General features: G+C 48.7%; 1 protein-coding gene across 1 annotated transcript in view; it reads left to right on the forward strand.

Moving 5' to 3' along the window:
- Positions 1 to 26,441, forward strand: part of lgr4 (leucine-rich repeat containing G protein-coupled receptor 4) — a 62,286-nt gene that overhangs the window by 26,153 nt on the left and 9,692 nt on the right. The window contains exons 3-13 of the mRNA XM_084437052.1: positions 4,747 to 4,818; positions 6,420 to 6,491; positions 13,172 to 13,387; positions 15,061 to 15,132; positions 16,081 to 16,149; positions 18,247 to 18,318; positions 22,068 to 22,139; positions 22,643 to 22,711; positions 23,340 to 23,411; positions 23,872 to 23,937; positions 24,122 to 24,193. Coding sequence (XP_084293178.1) covers positions 4,747 to 4,818; positions 6,420 to 6,491; positions 13,172 to 13,387; positions 15,061 to 15,132; positions 16,081 to 16,149; positions 18,247 to 18,318; positions 22,068 to 22,139; positions 22,643 to 22,711; positions 23,340 to 23,411; positions 23,872 to 23,937; positions 24,122 to 24,193 — 924 coding nt within the window. The remainder of the gene's footprint in view (positions 1 to 4,746; positions 4,819 to 6,419; positions 6,492 to 13,171; positions 13,388 to 15,060; positions 15,133 to 16,080; positions 16,150 to 18,246; positions 18,319 to 22,067; positions 22,140 to 22,642; positions 22,712 to 23,339; positions 23,412 to 23,871; positions 23,938 to 24,121; positions 24,194 to 26,441) is intronic.

Genomic DNA, 26,441 nt, shown 5'->3' on the forward strand with positions numbered 1-26,441 from the left:
GTTTTTGGCTGTTTCTACCAAGTATAGCCTAGTCCACAAGGGTGTCTCACAAGTGCACTACAAACTCCATAATAAAGTATTGAGTGCCCCATCCTCCATGTGAATCTAATAATAACAGACCCGCTGTTCTGTTGTAAATGGTAATGGTAAATGGATTGCACTTATATAGCGCTTTTATTCAAAGTGCTTTACAGTGGTCTCTCATTCACACATTCACACACCAATGGCGTCAGCTGCCATGCTACTGTAATAAGAAGATAGGCATTTTCCGATAGATAGGACATCACCAACTATTGCATCACCAACAATTGCACAGCTACAGACCTTGAGGGATAGGCTACTGTACCATCGCTGTTGTGTTAAGTAATTAAAGTAATGAAATAAAACGAATACTATTAATTATACAAATAACATAAAATAATACATATTTCCTTCTTAAAAAGGATTTAATAGAATTCTAAAGTAAAAAAGTAAAATTCTTGCTACCCTCAAACAGTACATTAGGACGGGGAGTTGAACCCGTGACCCTCATGTTAGAAGTCTGCTGCACTAACGATTGTGCCACTTGGGCAGCTGTTTGTGTGCCTTGAATCGGATAAATGTATCATGGGTTGGTAAATATGAGTTGAAATGAAATAGTCCTCACTGGTTTAGAGCTATTTATTGATTGTATATTTAATGTCTTTCTCTGACTGCATCTTTGAAAATACGGGTTGAAAATGAGAGATTTCTGGGTTTGATTCTAAAGAGTGAATGAAGTCTGATCAGTTGGTAAAATGATAGCCCCTAAAATAACCAAATTCATGTAGGCTACTGTCTTTGCTTTGGCTTAACTTATTCCTGTAAGCTCCTAGATGGAGCAATCACACCCCGCCATGTCTCTGCTGTAGCTAATCAAAATAATCAGTGTGTAATTCAGACCAGTCAAACTGAGAAACGTAGCCTACATTATAAGCGATGGCAACCAGCTTGTGAGAGAAGCCTAGTAGCCTACTACACCGTAGCAGTTTACTGCCCCTGTAGCAGGGCTCTACTGCCCCTCGTGGTTGCGGGTTGTAATGTTATTTTACCGCCGCTGCCACTGCTGTTGTTGCTCTGGCCACGGGAAAGGACAGTTTGGCTGAGTGTATAGGGAGAATAATAATGGACCAAAGCAGCTCCCTTGTGCAACCCTAAAGCAGGTGTCATGTTTCTCAGACACATGATCTCCAAGCCTGAGGTAGAACTTTCTCCCTTTGATGCATGTTCTGAACCAGTTTAACACACAGTCAGAGAGACCAACCAGCCTTTCAAGTCAAGGTCAAGTTCAAACTTTTATTGTCACATGTATTAAAGGTATAATATGTTATATGTGGATTAAAAAAAAAAAAATCTAAAATAATACATCCATAGGGCTTCGCGAAGGCTGCAGAGTAAAAGTATTGCTTTTCCATAAAAAATGATATTTTGTCTGAAATTCTGACATTATGAAATTGACGGCCCGACAATGACACTCTGTTGATATCATACCAGCCAATAGTTTTACAGCGTTGGTACTGCGCGCTGGGTTGCCAGGTACTATTCTAGCTTCACCACTGTGAGATTAGCAGTATCCAGCTAACGTTATACTTCCATCAATTAGCAGCATTATAGTTGATTAGCATCACGTCTGTGTGCGACTATAAAACGGCAGCTTTTCCGTCCACTTCCGCTCACTCTTTTCAGCTAAACGTTTGGTAAAATGGCCGAGTTTCGTCGTCCTGCTTCTCCCCCTGAGCCCCGGCGAACCATGCGATACGAATCTCAAAAGCTCAGTGACCGAAGAAGGAGCAAAAGTCGGATAAATATCGGGCCAGCCTTTGCTCGTTGGACAGAGTTTAAGTGGTTTCATGGGATAAACTCGCACGGTGACATGGCTACTTTTCTACTAGACCGGTAAGATAGCTAACTAGCTATCATTATCTTTCTTGGAATCTGCATAGCCAGACCTAACGTTATCTCCACACTACAGCATCTAAAGTAACTTATTACATGGCACTCTGAAATACTTGATTGTGATTACTGATTAGTGTAACGTTATGTTCCTCTCAGTGAAGATCTTATCACAGTATGACTGAAACCGTGCATTCTCTGGCATTTTGGCAACCAATACGTTGTGTTGTTGCAGTTCTTATCTTTAGACACTAGATGGGGGAAATAATCCACATATAATTATATTATTATAATATTATATAATATGATACCTTTAAGTACAGTGAAATGCTTGCGCACGGCAGCCAAACACCCAACAGGCACGTTACATCTAACAATGTGCGTTACATTACATACAGAGTGCATCGCATGTGGGGGCATCAGCTGTTCAGAAGTCTGATGGCAGGAAGATGCTGTTACTGAGGTGTGTGGTGTGTGATTGGATGTTACTGAGGCAGGTGGTGTGTGATTGGATGTTACTGAGGCAGGTGGTGTGTGATTGGATGTTATTGAGGTGGGTGATGTGTGATTGGATGTTATTGAGGTGTGTGGTGTGTGATTGGATGTTACTGAGGTGTGTGGTGTGTGATTGGATGTTACTGAGGCGGGTGGTGTGTGATTGGATGTTATTGAGGCGGGTGGTGTGTGATTGGATGTTATTGAGGCGGGTGGTGTGTGATTGGACGTTATTGAGGCGGGTGGTGTGTGATTGGATGTTATTGAGGTGTGTGGTGTGTGATTGGATGTTACTGAGGTGGGTGGTGTGTGATTGGATGTTACTGAGGTGGGTGGTGTGTGATTGGATGTTATTGAGGTGTGTGATGTGTGATTGGATGTTACTGAGGCGGGTGGTGTGTGATTGGATGTTATTGAGGCGGGTGGTGTGTGATTGGATGTTATTGAGGCGGGTGGTGTGTGATTGGATGTTATTGAGGTGTGTGGTGTGTGATTGGATGTTATTGAGGCAGGTGGTGTGTGATTGGATGTTATTGAGGTGTGTGATTGGATGTTATTGAGGTGGGTGGTGTGTGATTGGATGTTACTGAGGTGGGTGGTGTGTGATTGGATGTTACTGAGGCGGGTGGTGTGTGATTGGATGTTATTGAGGAGGAGGGTGTGTAATTGCATGTTACTGAGGAGGGGTGTGTGTGATTGGATGTTAGTGAGGCGGGTGGTGTGTGATTTGATGCTCTGGTAATTAGGGATGCACCGATCGCAAAATTCTGGGCTGATGCAGATGTTTAAAATAACAATCCGGCCGATGCCGATGGCTGATGTTTAGGGGGAGGAGAGGAGAGGGTGAGGAGGGGAGGGACAGGGTGAAGAGGGGAGGGACAGGGTGAGGAGGAGAGGAGAGGGTGAGGAGGAGAGGGACAGGGTGAGGAGGAGAGGGGAGGGTGAGGAGGAGATGGACAGGGTGAGGAGGAGAGGAGAGGGACAGGGTGAGGAGGAGAGGGACAGGGTGAGGAGGGGAGGGTGAGGAGGAGAGGAGAGGGTGAGGAGGAAAGGATAGAGACAGGGTGAGGAGGAGAGGAGAGGGTTAGGAGGAGAGGGACAGGGTGAGGAGGAGAGGAGAGGGTTAGGATGAGAGGGACAGGGTGAGGAGGGGAGGGTGAGGAGGAGAGGGACAGGGTGAGGAGGGGAGGGAGAGGGTGAGGAGGAGAGGGACAGGGTGAGGAGGAGAGGGACAGGGTGAGGAGGAGAGGAGGATGAGGAGGAGAGGGACAGGGTGAGGAGGAGAGAGGAGGGACAGGGTGAGGACTTGAGGGGAGGGACAGGGTGAGGATGAGAGGGGAGGGAGAGGAGAGGAGGGAGAGGAGGGGGGAGAAGGGAAGGCTAGTGCTGATGTGTTCAGGGTGTGGTGTGAGGTGGTAACAGGCCAGGGCTCTCACACCTCTCTGGCCCCCTGGGTGTCGTGCTGGGCCTGGTAGCTGGACTAAGGTGACAGTCTTTAGTTCATCATTCACCCCAGCAGTAGAACAACAAGTCACTCATTACTAGGGATTTATTTAGGGAGAATTTGCAGTAGCTGCACACAGTACTGTTTACAGTTAAACATCTTGATGTGTCAATTTGGTGTCACTTGAGCAAACAATGTGGGAGAATGTAGATTTAATTTGTTTTTTTTACGGTTTTACAGAAAAACAGAGTGATGGACATAATTCTTGCCATCTGAACATTTCTGCTTACTTGGGCCTACATGTTGATGAAAGTTGCAGTGTTATAACACGTGATGGATTGTTATTGATTGCTATTGTTGTAGCATGACTGATTTGTTATGAATTTTCAAAGTTTAAAACTTTAGACGGGCACTGTAGCGCCACCATCAGGACTATTGGCCCACGATGCCAGCTGAGGACTTTTGGCATACAGTAGGACTCCTGACTACAGTAGGACTACAGTAGGACTCCTGACTACAGTAGGACTACAGTAGGACTCCTATGTGCAAAGTTTAGTTTATTTTCATGCACAGGAAGGCAGATTTTCTGGGCATAATAATAACAACAACATTGGCAAATACAAGAGGGACTGCCCCCTAATTATTATTCAGGGCCTATATTTGTGAACAGTTATGAATGATCACTTTATTCTGTCATGATCATAATCTCTCTCATTCTCTCTCTCTTTCCCTCTCTCTCTCTCTCTTTCCCTCTCTCTCCCTCTCTCTCTCCCTCTCTCTCTCTCTTTCCCTCTCTCTCCCTCTCTCCCTCTCTCTCTCTCTCTCTCTCTAACTTTCTCTCTCTCTCTTTCTCTCTCTCTCTCTTTCTCTCTCTCTCTCTCTCTCTCTTACCTCAGACGACTGGCGGGAAATGATCTCTCCTTCATTCACCCTGAAGCTCTGTCTGGACTGCCTCAGCTCAAAGTCCTGTAAGTATTCACCGCATAGCTGACACACACACACACACACACACACACACACACACACACACACACACACAATGCCATGCCCTCTGCTTTGAGCCAAGAGTTCAAAGTCCTGTTGGCCTACCCGGAGCACAACCCACACAAAGACACAAACACACACGCATGCATGGCGCTGTGTACAGACACTTCAGAGACTTCACACACACTTTCCAACTGTGTACCACCTGATCATCCAACAACGCGTCAGATACAGGGTATTCCAACTAGAGACCTGTGGAAGCAGTTGAGACTGGCCAGCGTTCATGTTGTGAGCATCCATGTTGTGAGCGTTCTTGTTGTGGGCGTCCATGTTGTGAGCGTTCATATTATGAGCGTTCTTGTTGTGAGCGTTCATGTTGTGAGCGTCCATGTTGTGAATGTCCATGTTGTGAGCGTCCATGTTGTGGGCGTCCATGTTGTGGGCGTCCATGATGTGGGCGTCCATGCTGTGTGGGCTGAGGTAATCCAGTGTAGCAGGCAGGAAGCTGGAGGGCCTGCAGCTCCCAGAGGGCCGTGGTGACGACAGAGAGAGCTGATAGTGGGGAGGAAAATAGATAGGCTGCATAATCACATGTGTTTGTGCACAGGCTAGGATCCACACACAGATACTCAACATCATCACTCCCTAGTAAGGCGCGAACACACACACTCACACACTAGGGCTGCACAATTAATTGTGAATTAATCGAAATTGCGATTATGACCTCCGCGATTAACTAATCGCAAAAGGCCGCAATTAATGTGATTAATAATTTTGCTTTGAATGGAGTGTGCTAGGACTACACGGACGAATCACAGGCACTTATGCTGTCTGACCAATCACATGCGTTCCCGCTGAGTGGTTACGAAAAAGATGATGTCGCTCAAGCCCAGCAGGTCATATGCAAACTGTGCAGAGCTAAAGCTATTACTTTGAAATATTAATCGCAATTATTAATCGCAATTACCATTTTGAAGCAAATAACCGCAATTATTATCTTTTGTCATAATCGTGCAGCCCTATCAGACACGTGCACACACACACACACACACATAGTTCATACCTTCCATTGTTCACACATGCTAGTTATAGTCACCCTATAATACCCTTTAGTCAAGCGGCATTCTGTTTTTATACCTCTATTTGTGTTTTTCTCTCGAGCTCTTGAGTCCTGAATGTTTGGATTCTGTTTAAACACAAACGTCTCTCTGTCCTTATGATCATTAGGTCTGTTAAGATGGAGGGTCAGACTGGGATATTAATGTGTTTGAGACTGTGTGTGTGTTTATGTAGTGTAGGGTCGGACTGGGATATTAATGGAGAGGTGTGTGTGAGACTGTGTGTGTGTTTATGTAGTGTAGGGTCAGACTGGGATATTGGTGTGTGTGAGACTGTGTGCGTTTATGTAGTGTAGGCTCAGACTGGGATATTAATGGAGAGGTGTGTACATAGTGTGAGACTGTGTGTGTGTTTATGTAGTGTAGGGTCAGACTGGGATATTAATGGAGAGGTGTGTACTTTGTGTGAGCCTGTGTGTGTTTATGTATTGTGACCACAGCTCAGGTCATTTGTTTTGTCCTCTCAGGATGTTGCAGAATAACCAGCTGAAGACCGTCCCCAGTGCCGCCCTCAAGAACCTCCACTCCCTACAGTCTCTGTGAGTGTCGTCCTCCTTATCTCCTCCATGTCTCCTCCCTGTCTCCTCCCTATCTCCTCCATATCTCCTCCCTATCTCCTCCCTATCTCCTCCATGTGTCCTCCCTATCTCCTCCATGTCTCCTCCCTATCTCCTCCATATCTCCTCCATATCTCCTCCCTATCTCCTCCCTATCTCCTCCATGTCTTCTTCCTATCTCCTCCATGTCTCATCCCTATCTCCTCCCTATCTCCTCCATGTCTCCTCCATGTCTCCTCCCTATCTCCTCCCTATCTCCTCCCTATCTCCTCCCTATCTCCTCCCTATCTCCTCCCTATCTCCTCCATGTCTCCTCCATGTCTCCTCCCTATCTCCTCCATGTCTCCTACATTCCCTAGAGTCTCTGTGAGTGTCCACCTCCATCTCATTTCAAACCTTTATTTATACTCGTAAAGCACTGAGGTTTCCCTCATTTACAGTGTTTTTACACAGACAAGTTTACACAAATACACAAATTACAGAACAAAAACAATATTCAATAACTAGAAAGTACATTTCCTGGAGAAAATGTGAGGTGGGCTAGCTGCTGCAGCTGTATCTAATAGCTACTGCTAGAAATACTACGGAACGAGCAATCTCCATGCACCCACCGTGCGTCTCTAGCTCACTCAGGGGCTGAATTGTGGGGTCCGTGGCGTGGACAGTGGTGTGGTGACGAGACTCCGCCCCCTCAGGTCAGAGCTGGTCGGGGACAGTGTACCCCTCTCTGGGCCACCTACCTGACTCCACCGGTGAAGACCGTGTGTCTCTAGCCCACTCAGGGGCTGAGTTGTGGGGCCCGTGGCGTGGATAGTGGCGTGCTGGTTAGGCCCCGCCCCCTTGGGTCACAGCCAGTCGGGGACAGTGTACTCCTCTCCGGTCCACCTACCTGACTCCACCGGTGAAGACCATGTGTCTCTAACCCACTCAGGGGATGAGTTGTGGGGCCCGTGGCGTGGATAGTGGCGTGCTGGTTAGGCTCCGCCCCCTTGGGTCACAGCTAGTCGGGGGCAGTACAGTGACCTCCGGGCAATTTCCATGCATCCACTATTGAAGACTGTGTCTCTCTAGCCCACTCAGGGGCTGAAAAGTGGGTTCTGTGGCGTGAATAGTGGTGTGGTGGCGAGGCTCCGCCCCTTTTGGTCATAGCCAGTCAGGGACGGTGTACTCCCGCTACCCCACGGCCCCCACCAGTGAAGATCATGTGTCTTTATTCCACTTTGGCTGAGTTCTGTGCTACCACATTAGTTATAATAGGGTGCCTGTACCTATAAGAGTGCACATGCACACAAATTCAAAAAAAGCAACAGCTGCCAACACTCTAATCCCAACTGACACCCTGATCCTAGACATGGTCCGCTTCAGACAGCTCTATCGCGAAAACTATAAATGTTACAGCTTATATATTGATACCATAGGAATCCTGAGAACGTGCAGAACATTTCTATGTATAACATGTCCGTATAGCTTAAACACTGTAGGCATGGCGACAAGTTAGAAAAAGGGTAAAAATGCAAAATTAGCAGCTCAAAAGTTAGTACGGCACCATATGTTTAAATGGGGAGCGCAGTTGCCGAACAAATCGTCATACCTCAAAAACGGTAAGTCACACAGCTTGGATACTTACATTGTACGAATCAGCACAACTGTGTGAACATTTTGATGTATAATATGTGTATGAGCTGTTAAAACTGTAGGCATGGCAACAAGTTAGAAAAAGGGTAAAAATGCCAAATTAGCAGCTCAAAAGTTAGAGGCTGGCACCATACGTTTCAATGGGGAGCACAGTTGCCGAACAAATCGTCATACCGTGAAAACTATAAGTCACACAGCTTAGATACTTACATTGTACGAATCAGCACAGTTGTGTGAACGTTTTGATGTATAATATGTGTGTGAGCTTTCAAAACTGTAGGAGTGCCAGCAGTTTACAAAATGTGTGAATATTTTTAAAGCAACAGCTGCCACCACTCTAAAAACATAATGATACTGAACATTCCACCAGCAGTTTCAATGGCACAAAAATTACTTTTAAAAGTTACATTATTAAAAAACTATAAAAAAAATATCAAAAATCTGAATACATCCGGGAAACAGCTAAAGACGATGAACATTTGAAAGTTTGAATGAAGTTTCTAGCACAAAGTATGAAGAAGTAGTTAAGGGCCAAAAAACTGAGGAGAAAAAGAATAAGAAAGAAAGAAAGAAATAGTGGGAATATCACAAGTTGGGCTAGCTTCTACAAGCTAGCCCACCTAATAAATAAATAAATAAATAAATCACGGACCAGACCTTGGATGTGGAACCAGATCACAGACCAGACCTTGGGTGTGGAACCAGATCACCTACCAGATCCTGGTTGTGGAACCAGATCACCTACCAGATCATGGGTGTGGAACCAGATCACGGAACAGATCCTGGGTGTGTAACCAGATTGCTGAACAGACCCTGGGTGTGGGACCCGGACGCTTTTGCAAACTCTCCAAGCCTGTCGCTAGGACATACAAGAGGTGAACCAGCAAAGCTAAGGAGAAATCACGCACGTGCACACAGAAACTGTGACATCATAAACCAGCACAAGAGTCAGCTAGAACAGTGACAAGCCCTGGTTTACAGCCAAACTCAGGAAATTAAGGCGGGAGAAAGAGGAAACAGGAGTGGGGATGAGGACCGGTTCAAAGAGACCAAGTACAGGTTTACCAAGGCAGTGAAGGAGGCTACACAACACTACTCTGGGAAACTCCAAAACCAATCCTCAGAATATAATGTGTCCTCTGTATGGAAAAGCCTTAATGCCACCATGAACTACAAACTGAAATCCCCCCAGGCCACTGATGACTCACACCTAGCCAATGACCTGAACAAGTTCTACTGCAAATTTGATTAACTCGTCCCCCCTGACACCCCCATCCACCAGCCCCAGCCCCCACCCCAGCAGGGGGCCTCCTTGCACCTGCCCCCACTGCAACAGCCCTTCTCCATCCTGGAGATTTCATCATCTTTTACTCCTAGTCAGAAAATGTCCACTAGCCACAATGCTAATTTTCGCTAGGCTTGTCTTTGGGCTTTGGGGAGCAGCCATGCAGTTTACAAGGCAGTCATTCAATGTAATCAATCCAGTGCCCAGTACTTCATCACACATGCAGTCAAATAGCTACCATTCGCCTTCCAATCCCCCTTCCTCCATCCACAAAGCCATTTTCACCAGCAGCTTAGTGTGTGTTTCTGTATCTGTAAGAGGTTTGAAAGGGATGTCTATTGGTCATTTCGTTTACATTTACTGTTTTTCAAATCCCTGGCTTCTCCCTCATTCCTCTCTCCTATCTGGCTTGGTGTGTCTCAGTGACTCGCTGTGGGACCCTGGCTGTCTGCTTACTGCTCGATGCTAGTTCCTCCTGCCTCAGTGGGGGACAGGATCCTCATTCTGGACCGAGAGTAGGACAGGACTAGACAGGTCCTCTGCCTGGTGCTAGAGTAGGACAGGACTAGACAGGTCCTCTGCCTGGGGCTAGAGTAGGACAGGACTAGACAGGTCCTCTGCCTGTGGCTAGAGTAGGGCAGGATTAGACAGGTCCTCTGCCTGGTGCTAGAGTAGGACAGGACTAGACAGGTCCTCTGCCTGGGTCTAGAGTAGGACAGGACTAGACAGGTCCTCTGCCTGGGGCTAGAGTAGGACAGGACTAGACAGGTCCTCTGCCTGGGGCTAGAGTAGGACAGTAGACAGGTCCTCTGCCTGGGGCTAGAGTGGGACAGGACTAGACAGGTCCTCTGCCTGGACCTAGCATAGGACAGTAGACAGGTCCTCTGCCTGGGGCTAGAGTAGGACAGGATCCATCTGGAGAGCTGAGCTGCAGGGACACTCTGGAAATCCATCTTCCCACCATTAGCACCTCACCAGATCCCCCTCTCCCTCCTCTTAAGCCCGGTTTCTTTTCTCTCAATTTCTCCTTCCCTTTTTTGCAGATGTCTTCTCTCCAAGGGGTTTTGCAGCTGAACTAATCTCTTTTGGCAGGGCTGGGCGCATAGAAAAGTCAGAAAAGTCAGAGCAAGATGTCAATCGACTGGTCTTTTCGGTTCTAGCACAGACTCTTCGGGAATTTAGAGAGAGAAAGAGAGGTGGAGATGCAGTGACAGCCAGTCCAGGGGAATGGGAAATATCAGTATGACCACTATCAATATGTTCCATGCTAGGTCAGGTGGATCATTGACTTCCTGCCTGACAGGAAGCAGCATGTGAGGCTGAGAAAAACATTACAGTCAGTTAGTTGACGCTTTTATGAAAAGCGACTTACAATAGTTGCATTTAATGAAGGAAAAGCCAATGCACTACTACTTTCCAGAACTCACAAGTGGTTACGCAGGTTATGCAGTCTGGGGGTCACCCAATGTCTGCGTGAACCTCGGAGAGGGGAAAGGAAAGGAATAGGATGCAAACATTGTGTGAACGACAAAATATACAGGTAAGGAAAATACAGGTAAAGAAGCGACTTTCTTGACAAAGTCACTCTTGAATAAATCGGCCAGTGCCTTCGGTCGCACGCCGGAGGGAGCTGTCGCCTTCCAGCTGTTGCTGTCTAAGCCAGCAGTGTTTAAGGCCTCTTGCCACTGATTGCTAATTGTCTGCCAGGAGAGAAGGCCAATCCCTTACAGCAATCACTATGGCAATTAGTCCAGCACAGGCAGAAACTAACTCTCACAATAGAAATTGACTATCCAAGCAGCTTATCAACGAACTAGAAGACTAGCACTTAGCACAACCTATTAGAGTACGAAAAATATACTATAACATGTCTCTGATTCCTGGACCATCAGCACTGGTTCCCCCCAAGGCTGCGTCCTTTCCCCTCTACTCTTCTCCCTGAACACGAACAGCTGCACCTCCAGCCACCAGTCAGTCAAGCTCCTGAAGTTTGCTAACGATACCACCCTCATTGGGCTCATCTTTGAGTTGGACAAGTCCACCTACAGTTGGCCATCTGTTGTCCTGCTGTGGCCAAAACAACCTCAACGCTCTGAAGACAGTTGAGATGGTTGTGGACTTCATGAAGAACCCAACCACCCCATCACCCTCGATAACTCCTCAGTTGACTCCTCAGAGGATGTACTTCCTGAGGCAGCTGAAGTGGTTCAACTTGCCAAAGCCACCGCCATCGGTTCACCTCCATCATCAAGTCCATCCTCACCATCTGGTACCCTGCTGCCACCGCCAAGGACAAAGCCAGGCCTGGTACCCTGCTGCCACAGCCAAGGACAAAGCCAGGCCTGGTACCCTGCTGCACAGCCAAGGACAAAGCCAGGCCTGGTAAATGGTAAATGGACTGCACTTATATAGCGCTTGTCCACCTTAGTGGCACTCAAAGCGCTTTACAATGGCCTCTCATTCACCCATTCACACACACACTCACACACCAATGGCGGTAGCTGCCATGCGAGGTGCTAACCTGCTCATTGGGAGCAATTTGGGGTTAGGTGTCAAGGATGGGGTTAGGTGTCTCAAGGACACTTCGACATGTGGACAGTCAGAGCTGGGATTCAAACCACTGACCCTTCGATCACTGAACGACCCGCTCTACCAACTGAGCTACAGCCGACCCACTGGTACCCTGCTGCCACAGCCAAGGACAAAGCCAGGCCTGGTACCCTGCTGCCACAGCCAAGGACAAAGCCAGGCCTGGTACCCTGTGGCCACAGCCAAGGACAAAGCCAGGCCTGGTACCCTGCTGCCAAGGACAAAGCCAGACCTGGTACCCTGCTGCCACAGCCAAGGACAAAGCCAGGCCTGGTACCCTGCTGCCACAGCCAAGGACAAAGCCAGGCCTGGTACCCTGCTGCCACAGCCAAGGACAAAGCCAGGCCTGGTACCCTGCTGCCAAGGACAAAGCCAGACCTGGTACCCTGCTGCCACAGCCAAGGACAAAGCCAGGCCTGGTACCCTGCTGCCACAGCCAAGGACAAAGCCAGGCCTGGTACCCTGCTGCCACAGCCAAGGACAAAGCCAGGCTGCAGCATGTCATACACTCTGCTGAGAGAGTGATTGGCTGCAACCTGCCATCACTCCAGGACCTGCATACCTCCAGGGCCTTGAAACAGGCAAGAAAGACCGTGGCTGACCCCTCCAACCCAGACACAAATCTTTGAACTGCTCCACTCCGGCAGGAGGCTGCAGTCTATCAGGACCAAAACCTCCTGGCACAAAAGCAGTTTCTTTCCGACTGCAACCAGCCTAAACAATAAGGCCCATGTCCCCTACTGACTCTGCAGCATTATTTTGCAGCATTATTTTGCAGCATGACTTTTGATTGTCTTGTATATAGGATAACATCACATATACAGGAACATGTATTTGCCCTACTGCTTTTTGCACTTATATTTTACACTGTCCTGTCTTTACCTTGAACTATTGTTGTCTATTTAATCGTATGTACCAACAGCCCAAAGCAAATTCTTTGTATGTGTGAAAACCTGGCTAAATAAATATAATTCTGATTCAGGTCACCACTGTGACAATGATCAAAGCAGTGTATGATTATAACCCACTTATACACAATCAGTTTGAGTAACAGAATTGTTAACATGCATGTAGTTACATACATCATTGATACATTTGGATGAAACTGTCGATTTCTAAATGGCCTATATGTCCCACCCCCCTCTGTCTGCAGACGCCTAGACGCCAACCACATCACCACGGTGCCCGAGGACAGCTTCGAGGGCCTGCAGCAGCTACGCCACCTCTGGTTGGATGACAATAACCTGACGGAGGTTCCGATTGGCTCGCTGAGACACCAGGCCAACCTCCAGGCTCTCACCTTGGCGCTCAATCGTATCTCCCTCATCCCGGACCGAGCCTTCGCCAACCTCAGCAGCCTGGTTGTGCTGTGAGTCCCCGCCCAGCTGAGTCCCCGCCCAGCCGAGTCCCCGCCCAGCCAAGTCCCCGCCTAGACGAGTCCCCGCCTAGACGAGTCCCCGCCCAGACGAGTCCCCGCCCAGACGAGTCCCCGCCCAGACGAGTCCCCGCCCAGACGAGTCCCCGCCTAGACGAGTCCCTAGATGAGTCCCAGTCTAGTCGAATCCCAGCCTAGTCGAGTCCCAGCCCAGACGAGTCCCCGCCTAGACGAGTCCCCGCCCAGACGAGTCCCCGCCTAGACGAGTCCCCGCACAGACGAGTCCCCGCCCAGACGAGTCCCCTTCCCAGACTTGTCCCCGCTTAGACAAGTCCCAGCCCAGACGAGTCCCTAGATGTTGATCTGGATAGATTTGATTCATTTACTCTCCTCAAAATGATCACAACACACATGCAGGGAAGAATTTTTACAGCTCACTTTTCTGGCCCCCGGGTGAACTGTTTTTTGCTTCCCTCTGGAATATGTAGGGGTGGGACCTATGCCCCCCCTCCCATTGCTCTCTGTAAAGCGCATTGTGTTGCCTCTGTGTATGAAATGCGCTATACAAATTAAGTTTGATTTGATTTGATGCAAGAAACTATTGCCTACAGGGATTATTTAGACATTGTTTAACAAAACAGATTTTGCACTGATGGGTGCTATATGCACTATCTTGAATCGGAGATGACAGCCTATTTTGTGAACAGCGATTCTAATAAGTATGAATAAAGTTAATTTTGATACAGTCAGTCTGTAGATAAGACCGAATGGAAACAAGATGCCCGAGACCGTTGATTTCAGTTGATTAATTGTTCAAATAAGCAAACTGAGCATAGTGTTGTTCCTGCCGTAGAGCAGGGCGGAGCGCAGACGAGCAGAGCGAGCTCACAGATGCACCGTGCTCAGCCCCTCCCACTGCAGGTCACATGATTTATCAGTTAAATAGATCAACATGCCTCTCAAGTATGAAGACATCACTTACTGCAGAATAAACACACGCACGCCCCCACACACACACACACGCACAATACGACAAATGGCAGGGCCCCATTTGCAGGAAAGTAGGACAGAGCGCCGTGTCCCTAGTGGCTGGTGAGAATAAACAGGAAGAAAAGACCTAGAATCGGTCAGGCATAGACAGACCTGACTAGACGAGAGCCGACTGGTTTAGTGATCCCACGGCTCTGTGCTCTGCCTCCTCCCTGGGAGCTGAGCCTTACCCTCACTTTGTGGAGAGGCTGTTTCATGGTCTCTCTGTCATATGGGGTGAGGGGAAGGTGTGGAGAGACTGTTTCATGGTCTCTCTGTCATACGGGGTGAGGGGAAGGTGTGGAGAGACTGTTTCATGGTCTCTCTGTCATACGGGGTGAGGGGAAGGTGTGGAGAGGCTGTTTCATGGTCTCTCTGTCATACGGGGTGAGGGGAAGGTGTGGAGAGGCTGTTTCATGGTCTCTCTGTCATACGGGGTGAGGGGAAGGTGTGGAGAGGCTGTTTCATGGTCTCTCTGTCATACGGGGTGAGGGGAAGGTGTGGAGCTGCTTTGTTCAGCGCGGGACTTCATGTGGTGTATGGAACGTGTTATTAGTGGTCTGTGTGTCACTCAAGCATCTCATACCTCACAGCTTTCTCGTGCTAGGAATGATAAGAGACGCATTGTTGTTTTCCAGACACCTTCATAACAACAGAATCCAGGAGATTGGAGAGAGCTGCTTTGCTGGGCTGGAGAACCTGGAAACGCTGTGAGTACGAGTCTGATGGGACAGCTCTGCCTGACTGCTTTATCTCTCTCTCTCTCTCTCTTTCTTTCCCTCTCTCTCTCTCTCTCTCTCTCTCTCCCCCCCTCTCTCTCTCTCTCCCTCCCTCCCTCTCTCTTTCTCCCTCCCTCTCTCCCTCTCTCGCTCTCCCTCCCTCTCTCTCCCTCTCTCCCTCTCTCCCTCTCTCCTCTCTCTCTCCTCTCTCTCTCCTCTCTCTCCCTCTTTCTCTCTCTCTCTTCTCTCTCTCTCTCCTCCCTCTCCTCTCTCTCTCTCCCTCTCTCTTTCTTCTCCTCTCTCTCCCTCTCTTTCTCTCTCTCTCTCCTCCCTCTCTCTCTCTCTCTCTCTCTCTCACTCTGTCATCATCTGCGTGTGTGTGCGTGTATGTGTGTGATCCGACCCGCCCCCCCCCGGACCACAGCGTGTCCACTTCCTGCTGTAATTGCTCCAGGATAAATGGAGCTGCGTCCATGATGGCTATCTCTCCCCTCCCACTGCCCACTTCCTCCTGGCCTCCCCGCCCACTTCCTCCTGGCCTCCCCGCCCACTTCCTCCTGGCCTCCCCGCCGTCGTCTCCGCGCAGCGCGGTGACTGGCTTCGGAACCGCCCCGGCCCGTCACAGCGCCCCCCTGTGGTTAGGGCCTGACCCGTCACAGCGCCCCCCTGTGGTTAGGGCCTGACCCGTCACAGCGCCCCCCTGTGGTTAGAGCTGCCCCGGCCCGTGAATATTAGCAGGCTGGAAGCCAGTGTTGATGCTTCTGGAGCATAATTCTGCTCTGTTAGGAGAGCGATGCTGAGCAGCAAACGGGCGTCCTGTGAATAGAGCGCTCTGTCTGGAGCAGATCCAGCCTGTTAAGTTATTATGATCTGATACAGGCCGGGCTCTGTCTCTCTCCCTCTCTCTCCCTCTCTCTCCCTCTCTCTCCTCCCTCCCAGGGATCTCAACTTCAACAACCTGAAGCTCTTCCCCAGAGCCATCCAGGCCCTGCCCAAGCTGAAGGAGCTGTGAGTACCAGGACACGCACACACACACGCGCGCACACACGCGCACACACACACACACACACGCACACACACACACACACACATACACACACGCACGCATACATACACACACACGCATACATACACACACACGCATACATACACACACACACACACACGCATACATACACTACACACACACACATGCATATATATATACACACACACACCTCAAGTAAACGAAGAGAAGTGCACCCCCCAGTGAGCTCTATCAATTTCAATTCAATTTTCAATTTAATTAGCTTTATTGGCATGAAAAGACAGTGCTTATATTGCCAAAGCAAATACCAGCAACAATAAGAATAGCTATACTACTATTACTAATAATAATACTAATATTATTATATAATAGTAATAATTATACATACATATAACAATAAGTGTATGGGATGTAGCTACTTGTGACAATGTATAACAACCAATCACATAACAACATATAATGAACAACATATAAGTAAACACAGAAAATACATTTTACTGGTTGTCCCTTACAGTAGGTTGTGGTAGGAGGATAGATATTTAGCTGCCAGTATGCAACAATTTTGTTTTTCACTGAGTAGATATTTTAATTTGTCCCTTTCGGATTTCATTTCAAATTCTGGATATTTTAGTATAATTTTGGGGAAGGATGAAGCTCTAATTTCTGCATATCTGTCACAGTGTAGCAAGAAATGAGTCTCTGTTTCCAGTGTATTGTGTGTGCACAGTGACCACAGCCTGTCCTCCCTGGGCAGAGCGGCCTGTCTATGGAGACCAGTCTCTATGGTAAATGGACTGCACTTGTATAGAGCTTTTCCACCTTAGCGGCACTCAAAGCACTTGTGGCCTCTCATTCACCCATTCACACACACATTCACACACCAATGGCGGTAGCTGCCATGCAAGGTGCTAACCTGCTCATTGGGAGCAATTTGGGGTTAGGTGTCTTGCTCAAGGACACTTCGACATATGGACAGTTGGAGCTGGGATTCGATCCACTGACCCTTCGATCATTGAATGACCCTCTCTACCAACTGAGCTACAGCCGCCCCCTATGGTATATCTATCATCATGTGATCGTGTCCAGTGGTCAGGCATCCGTACAGCTACGGTCCACAGAAGTGGCCATGTTCTCAGAACCTCAGTGAGCTGCTGTTTGTCTGCCAGCGTGTGAAGACAGGGACTCAGCACATTCCCCAGTGTGACGCTGTCAGGTTGGTGTACCAAGGGGTGGGTGGGTGTGTGTGTGTGTGTGCGTGCGTGCGTGCGTGCGTGCGTGCGCGCGCGTGCGTGCGCAGTCGTGCGAGCGTGCGTGCGTGCGCAGTCGTGCGAGCTCGCATGTGTGTGTGTGTAGAGATTGAGCCCTGGCAGCAGAGAGATTGATAGGGGTCTAAATCGACGCAGCCTGTAGGAACACAGAGACTCTGTGTGTTTTCCTTCTGCTGCTCTTTTGTTGTCTTCCTGTCCTGTCTGTCAGCGGCATGCTGGGAAGGCGCAGGCAGAGCGAGCGGCCTGATGACAGGACCCTGATTGAACAGCCCTTTGTTAGATCATAGAGAAGATGTGTTTTTCATCTCCAGCCTGCTTAGCGCTGGCGGCCATGTCTAGAGCTCATCACGGCTCGCACTTCACACACCCTTTGAACTCACAAGTGTCATTGTGATTTTATTCATGTGGTATGTTTTCATCAGCTCTGTTACTTCCTATTTATGGTAAATCCAGCGGCTCAGAAGATCATATTGACCAGTGACAGCCGTCATGGTTCATTAGGAGAGCTGAGCTTCGTAATGCTAGTCAGGATTCAGACAGGAGTAGATGGAGAGATGCCCTCTAATGACGAGCTGTGGTAGAAGCTCTGAGCCTCTACTCACAGAATGTCACACGGCTGCTCTAGGATCAGGGACCTGCCTCTCCATGTCATCTCTCTCCAAAAGGCAAGACTGATTGTAGATCAGTCCTGCCCCCCTCCCCCTGGACACTGCTCACCCCCCCCCCCCCCCCTCCCCCTGCTCCCCCCCCCCCTCCCCCTGCTCACCTGACACCTGATGACCATGTCCTGTACTTGTCTTCTCTCTCCAGGGGTTTCCACAGCAACGACATCGCAGCTATACCTGAAGGGGCCTTCCACAACAACCCTCTGCTCAGAACCATGTAAGGTCAAAGGTCACACTCCTCCTGTAGCTGTCCTGCTGTCCCACTGTCAGACCCCAACGCTTCTATGCCTGTCCCACTGTCAACAAATAGATCATTTAATAGACCCAACCAACACTGACTTCTGTACATTTACTCCAAGCTTTGTGCAAATGTACTCTCTCTCTCTCTCTCTCTCTCTCTCTCTCTCTCTCTCTCTCTCTTTCACACACACACACACACTCCTTCTCCTCTCTCAGACACCTGTATGATAACCCTCTCTCCTTCTCCTCTCTCAGACCCCTGTATGATAACCCTCTCTCCTTCTCCTCCTCCAGACACCTGTATGATAACCCTCTCTCCTTCTCCTCCTCCTCCAGACACCTGTATGATAACCCTCTCTCCTTCTCCTCCTCCTCCAGACCCCTGTATGATAACCCTCTCTCCTTCTCCTCCTCCAGACACCTGTATGATAACCCTCTCTCCTTCTCCTCCTCCTCCAGACACCTGTATGATAACCCTCTCTCCTTCTCCTCCTCCTCCAGACCCCTGTATGATAACCCTCTCTCCTTTTCCTCTCCCAGACCCCTGTATGATAACCCTCTCTCCTTCGCCTCCTCCCCCTGACCCCTGTATGATAACCCTCTCTCCTTCTCCTCTCCCAGACACCTGTATGATAACCCTCTCTCCTTCTCCTCTCCCAGACACCTGTATGATAACCCTCTCTCCTTCTCCTCTCCCAGACCCCTGTATGATAACCCTCTCTCCTTCACTCCCAGACCCCTGTATGATAACCCTCTCTCCTTCTCCTCTCCCAGACACCTGTATGATAACCCTCTCTCCTTCTCCTCCCCCAGACCCCTGTATGATAACCCTCTCTCCTTCTCCTCTCCCAGACACCTGTATGATAACCCTCTCTCCTTCTCCTCCCAGACACCTGTATGATAACCCTCTCTCCTTCTCCTCTCCCAGACCCCTGTATGATAACCCTCTCTCCTTCTCCTCTCTCTGACACCTGTATGATAACCCTCTCTCCTTCTCCTCCCAGACACCTGTATGATAACCCTCTCTCCTTCTCCTCCCCCAGACACCTGTATGATAACCCTCTCTCCTTCTCTCCCAGACACCTGTATGATAACCCTCTCTCCTTCTCCTCCCCCAGACACCTGTATGATAACCCTCTCTCCTTCTCCTCTCCCAGGCCCCTGTATGATAACCCTCTCTCCTTCTCTCCCAGACACCTGTATGATAACCCTCTCTCCTTCTCCTCCCCCAGACACATGTATGATAACCCTCTCTCCTTCTCCTCTCCCAGACACCTGTATGATAACCCTCTCTCCTTCTCCTCCTCCAGACACATGTATGATAACCCTCTCTCCTTCTCCTCTCCCATACCCCTGTATGATAACCCTCTCTCCTTCTCCTCTCCCAGACACCTGTATGATAACCCTCTCTCCTTCTCCTCCCAGACACCTGTATGATAACCCTCTCTCCTTCTCCTCCTCCAGACACCTGTATGATAACCCTCTCTCCTTCTCCTCTCCCAGACACCTGTATGATAACCCTCTCTCCTTCTCTCCCAGACCCCTGTATGATAACCCTCTCTCCTTCTCCTCCCCCAGACACCTGTATAATAACCCTCTCTCCTTCTCTCCCAGACACCTGTATGATAACCCTCTCTCCTTCTCCTCCCCCAGACACCTGTATGATAACCCTCTCTCCTTCTCTCCCAGACACCTGTATGATAACCCTCTCTCCTTCTCTCCCAGACACCTGTATGATAACCCTCTCTCCTTCTCCTCCTCCAGACCCCTGTATGATAACCCTCTCTCCTTCTCCTCCTCCAGACACCTGTATGATAACCCTCTCTCCTTCTCCTCCCCCAGACACCTGTATGATAACCCTCTCTCCTTCTCCTCTCTCTGACCCCTGTATGATAACCCTCTCTCCTTCTCCTCTCCCAGACCCCTGTATGATAACCCTCTCTCCTTCTCCTCTCCCAGACCCCTGTATGATAACCCTCTCTCCTTCTCCTCCCCCAGACACCTGTATGATAACCCTCTCTCCTTCTCCTCCCCCAGACCCCTGTATGATAACCCTCTCTCCTTCTCTCCCAGACACCTGTATGATAACCCTCTCTCCTTCTCTCCCAGACCCCTGTATGATAACCCTCTCTCCTTCTCCTCTCTCTGACACCTGTATGATAACCCTCTCTCCTTCTCCTCCTCCAGACACCTGTATGATAACCCTCTTTCCTTCTCCTCCTCCAGACCCCTGTATGATAACCCTCTCTCCTTCTCTCCCAGACACCTGTATGATAACCCTCTCTCCTTCTCTCCCAGACACCTGTATGATAACCCTCTCTCCTTCTCCTCCCCCAGACACCTGTATGATAACCCTCTCTCCTTCTCCTCCCCCAGACCCCTGTATGATAACCCTCTCTCCTTCTCTCCCAGACACCTGTATGATAACCCTCTCTCCTTCTCTCCCAGACACCTGTATGATAACCCTCTCTCCTTCTCCTCCCCCAGACCCCTGTATGATAACCCTCTCTCCTTCTCTCCCAGACACCTGTATGATAACCCTCTCTCCTTCTCTCCCAGACCCCTGTATGATAACCCTCTCTCCTTCTCCTCTCTCTGACACCTGTATGATAACCCTCTCTCCTTCTCCTCCTCCAGACACCTGTATGATAACCCTCTTTCCTTCTCCTCCTCCAGACCCCTGTATGATAACCCTCTCTCCTTCTCCTCTCCCAGACCCCTGTATGATAACCCTCTCTCCTTCTCCTCTCCCAGACCCCTGTATGATAACCCTCTCTCCTTCTCCTCCTCCTCCAGACACCTGTATGATAACCCTCTCTCCTTCTCCTCCCCCAGACACCTGTATGATAACCCTCTCTCCTTCTCCTCCCCCAGACCCCTGTATGATAACCCTCTCTCCTTCTCCTCCCCCAGACCCCTGTATGATAACCCTCTCTCCTTCTCCTCCTCCTCCAGACACCTGTATGATAACCCTCTCTCCTTCTCCTCTCTCTGACACCTGTATGATAACCCTCTCTCCTTCTCCTCTCTCTGACATCTGTATGATAACCCTCTCTCCTTCTCCTCTCTCTGACACCTGTATGATAACCCTCTCTCCTTCTCCTCTCTCAGACACCTGTATGATAACCCTCTCTCCTTCTCCTCTCCCAGACACCTGTATGATAACCCTCTCTCCTTCTCCTCCTCCAGACACCTGTATGATAACCCTCTCTCCTTCTCCTCCTCCTCCAGACACCTGTATGATAACCCTCTCTCCTTTTCCTCTCCCAGACACCTGTATGATAACCCTCTCTCCTTCTCCTCTCTCAGACACCTGTATGATAACCCTCTCTCCTTCTCCTCCCAGACCCCTGTATGATAACCCTCTCTCCTTCTCCTCTCCCAGACCCCTGTATGATAACCCTCTCTCCTTCTCCTCCCAGACACCTGTATGATAACCCTCTCTCCTTCTCCTCCCAGACACCTGTATGATAACCCTCTCTCCTTCTCCTCCCAGACACCTGTATGATAACCCTCTCTCCTTCTCCTCTCTCTGACACCTGTATGATAACCCTCTCTCCTTCTCCTCTCTCTGACACCTGTATGATAACCCTCTCTCCTTCTCCTCTCTCTGACATCTGTATGATAACCCTCTCTCCTTCTCCTCCCCCAGACACCTGTATGATAACCCTCTCTCCTTCTCCTCCCAGACACCTGTATGATAACCCTCTCTCCTTCTCCTCCCAGACACCTGTATGATAACCCCCTCTCCTTCGTTGGAGCCTCGGCCTTCCAGAACCTGTCAGACCTGCACTCCCTGTAAGTCCCTCTGATGTTGATCCAAACCTAATCAGCTTTCATGTTAAAACACCAAGATCTGTTTTGAAAGGACCTACTCTATATGGTAATAGATTGCAGTCTGTAGTCGGCTGGGAAACTACCTGTCCTAATACTGATACTAACTATCTTTAGCGGGTTGATACCACCGTTGCCTCTGTTTGTAGGTCTTGGGAGTGTGTTGAGAGTGTGGTGCTAGGTCTTGGGAGTGTGTTGAGAGTGTGGTCCTAGGTCTTGGGAGTGTGTTGAGAGTGTGGTCCTAGGTCTTGGGAGTGTGTTGAGAGTGTGGTCCTAGGTCTTGGGAGTGTGTTGAGAGTGTGGTCCTAGGTCTTGGGAGTGTGTTGAGAGTGTGGTCCTAGGTCTTGGGAGCATGTCTGCAGGTATTGGGAGTGTACTGAGAGCGTGTCTGTAGGTCGGTCGTGTGTTGAGGGCGTTTGTAGGTCTTGGGAGTGTGTGTGTGAGTTGAGTTGTGCGTTGTGTTTCAGAATGCTTCGAGGAGCCAGTATGATGCAGGAGTTCCCAGTGCTGACTGGAACCAACAACCTGGAGAGCCTGTGAGTCCCCAGCACACCTGACAGACTACCACAGCACCCCAGACAGACTACCACAGCACCCCAGACAGACTACCACAGCACCCCAGACAGACTACCACAGCACCCCAGACAGACTACCACAGCACCCCAGACAGACTACCACAGCACCCCAGACAGACTACCACAGCACCCCAGACAGACTACCACAGCACCCCAGACAGACTACCACAGAACCCCAGACAGACTACCACAGCACCCCAGACAGACTACCACAGCACCCCAGACAGACTACCACAGCACCCCAGACAGACTACAGCACCCCAGACAAACTACCACAGCACCCCAGACAGACTACCACAGCACCCCAGGCAGACTACCACAGCACCCCAGACAGACTACCACAGCACCCCAGACAGACTACAGCACCCCAGACAAACTACCACAGCACCCCAGACAGACTACCACAGCACCCCAGGCAGACTACCACAGAACCCCAGACAGACTACCACAGCACCCCAGGCAGACTACCACAGCACCCCAGACAGACCGTACTACTACCCTGCATGGCTCTGTCAGTTATGCATAACATGCAGCGAACACATCATATCTCACTGGTAATTAACTTGTTGATTTTCACTTCCACTTCCAGAACTCTGACTGGCACGAAGATCTCCTCCATCCCCGCCAACCTGTGTGAGGACCTGAAGCAGCTCCGGACTCTGTAAGTGACCGAAGCGTGCCTGCCCCCCACCCAAAACACGCTGCTGTCACTGTCCGCTGTCTCTGACCGTAACCAGGGGTTCAATTGGGATTTGTTATGTGGGGGGGCCCTGTGTTAGAGGGGTAGGCATGGGTGCGGGCAGTGGCAGCAGTGATGATGGCGCTTAATACTGCTTCATAAATAGGAAATATCATTTTTGTGATTTATTTTAATGGTGAACATGAAATGGCTGCATTCTTTTAACAATAAAGACAGAGAAAAAATGTAAAAATAAATGTTGGTGATAAATGTGTCGGGGTGTTGATCTTTGGGTGTTGCTCTCCTCATCCCTCAGATGGGAGATGAATAACTACCCACAATGCACCTCACTCAGGCCCGATCATGTCCTCTTGTACAGTCTCTAGTGGACATGTTGGTCCAGTGTGACAGTAACGGACTGTGTCCTCCGTCTGTCCCCCAGAGACCTGTCCTACAGCCAGATCGACGAGCTGCCGTCCTTCCAGGGCTGCGTCCAGCTGCAGGAGATGTGAGCGCTGACCGAGCCGCCCACACACACGAAACAAACCCCCCTTCAAACACATTCAAATATCACCCTATCAACCATGCATGCACACACACACACACACACACACACACACACACACACACACACACGCGTATAATGGTTGCCTACCCCAGCTACCACATGTGTATGTGTTTCCTGTCTACAGAAGCCTGCAGCACAACCACATCCAGCAGATTGACAGGCACACCTTCCATGGCCTCTCTGCCCTGCGCCTGCTGTGAGTGCCTACAGTTCACACACACACACACACACATCTACACACACACACACACACACACATCTATACACACACACACACACACATCTATACACACACACACACACACACACACATACACACACACCTATACACACACACACACACCTATACACACACACACACACACACACACACCTATACACACACACACACACACACACACACCTATACACACACACACACACACACCTATACACACACACACACACACACCTATACACACACACATCCACACCTACAAACACACACCTACACACACACACACACACACACACACACACACACACCTATACACACACACACACACACACACCTATACACACACACCTATATACATACACACACACACACACACCTATACACACACATATACACACACACACATATACACACACCTGTACACACACACCTTTACACAGACACACACACCTATACACACACATATGTATACACACACACACACATGCATGACGATGACCTGTGAGTGGTGAGGAAGGGCATGTTTTAGAGATGTTTCACATCCCCTATTTAGCGTGTATGAGCTGTTATCAGACAGACAGTATAGGGTCTATATGAGCTGTTATCATCAGACAGTATAGAGTCTATATGAGCTGTTATCATCAGACAGTATAGGGTCTATATGAGCTGTTACCATCAGACAGACAGTATAGGGTCTATATGAGCTGTTATCATCAGACAGTATATGGTCTATATGAGCTGTTATCATCAGACAGACAGTATAGGGTCTATATGAGCTGTTACCATCAGACAGTATAGAGTATATGAGCTGTTACCATCAGACAGACAGTATAGGGTCTATATGAGCTGTTATCATCAGACAGACAGTATAGGGTCTATATGAGCTGTTACCATCAGACAGACAGTATAGAGTCTATATGAGCTGTTACCATCAGACAGACAGTATAGAGTCTATACGAGCTGTTATCATCAGACAGACAGTATAGGGTCTATATGAGCTGTTATCATCAGACAGACAGTATAGAGTCTATATGAGCTGTTATCATCAGACAGACAGTATATGGTCTATATGAGCTGTTACCATCAGACAGACAGTATAGGGTCTATATGAGCTGTTACCATCAGACAGACAGTATAGGGTCTATATGAGCTGTTACCATCAGACAGTATAGAGTCTATATGAGCTGTTACCATCAGACAGTATAGAGTCTATATGAGCTGTTACCATCAGACAGTATAGAGTATATGAGCTGTTACCATCAGACAGTATAGTCTATATGAGCTGTTACCATCAGACAGTATAGAGTATATGAGCTGTTACCATCAGACAGTATAGTCTATATGAGCTGTTACCATCAGACAGTATATAGTCTATATGAGCTGTTATCATCAGACAGACAGTATAGAGTCTATATGAGCTGTTAATATCAGACAGACAGTATAGAGTCTATATGAGCCGTTAATATCAGTATAGAGTCTATACGAGCTGTTACCATCAGACAGTATAGAGTCTATATGAGCTGTTACCATCAGACAGTATAGGGTCTATATGAGCTGTTACCATCAGACAGTATAGAGTATATGAGCTGTTACCATCAGACAGACAGTATAGGGTCTATATTAGCTGTTATCATCAGACAGACAGTATAGGGTCTATATGAGCTGTTACCATCAGACAGACAGTATAGTCTATATGAGCTGTTACCATCAGACAGACAGTATAGAGTCTATACGAGCTGTTATCATCAGACAGACAGTATAGGGTCTATATGAGCTGTTATCATCAGACAGACAGTATAGAGTCTATATGAGCTGTTATCATCAGACAGACAGTATATGGTCTATATGAGCTGTTACCATCAGACAGACAGTATAGGGTCTATATGAGCTGTTACCATCAGACAGACAGTATAGAGTCTATATGAGCTGTTACCATCAGACAGTATAGAGTCTATATGAGCTGTTACCATCAGACAGTATAGTCTATATGAGCTGTTACCATCAGACAGACAGTATAGAGTCTATATGAGCTGTTATCATCAGACAGACAGTATAGAGTCTATATGAGCTGTTAATATCAGACAGACAGTATAGAGTCTATATGAGCTGTTATCATCAGACAGACAGTATAGAGTCTATATGAGCTGTTAATATCAGACAGACAGTATAGAGTCTATATGAGCCGTTAATATCAGTATAGAGTCTATACGAGCTGTTACCATCAGAC

The sequence above is a fragment of the Borostomias antarcticus genome (assembly GCF_949987555.1).
Source record: "Borostomias antarcticus genome assembly, chromosome: 4".
NCBI classification, from domain to species: Eukaryota; Metazoa; Chordata; class Actinopteri; order Stomiiformes; family Stomiidae; genus Borostomias; species Borostomias antarcticus.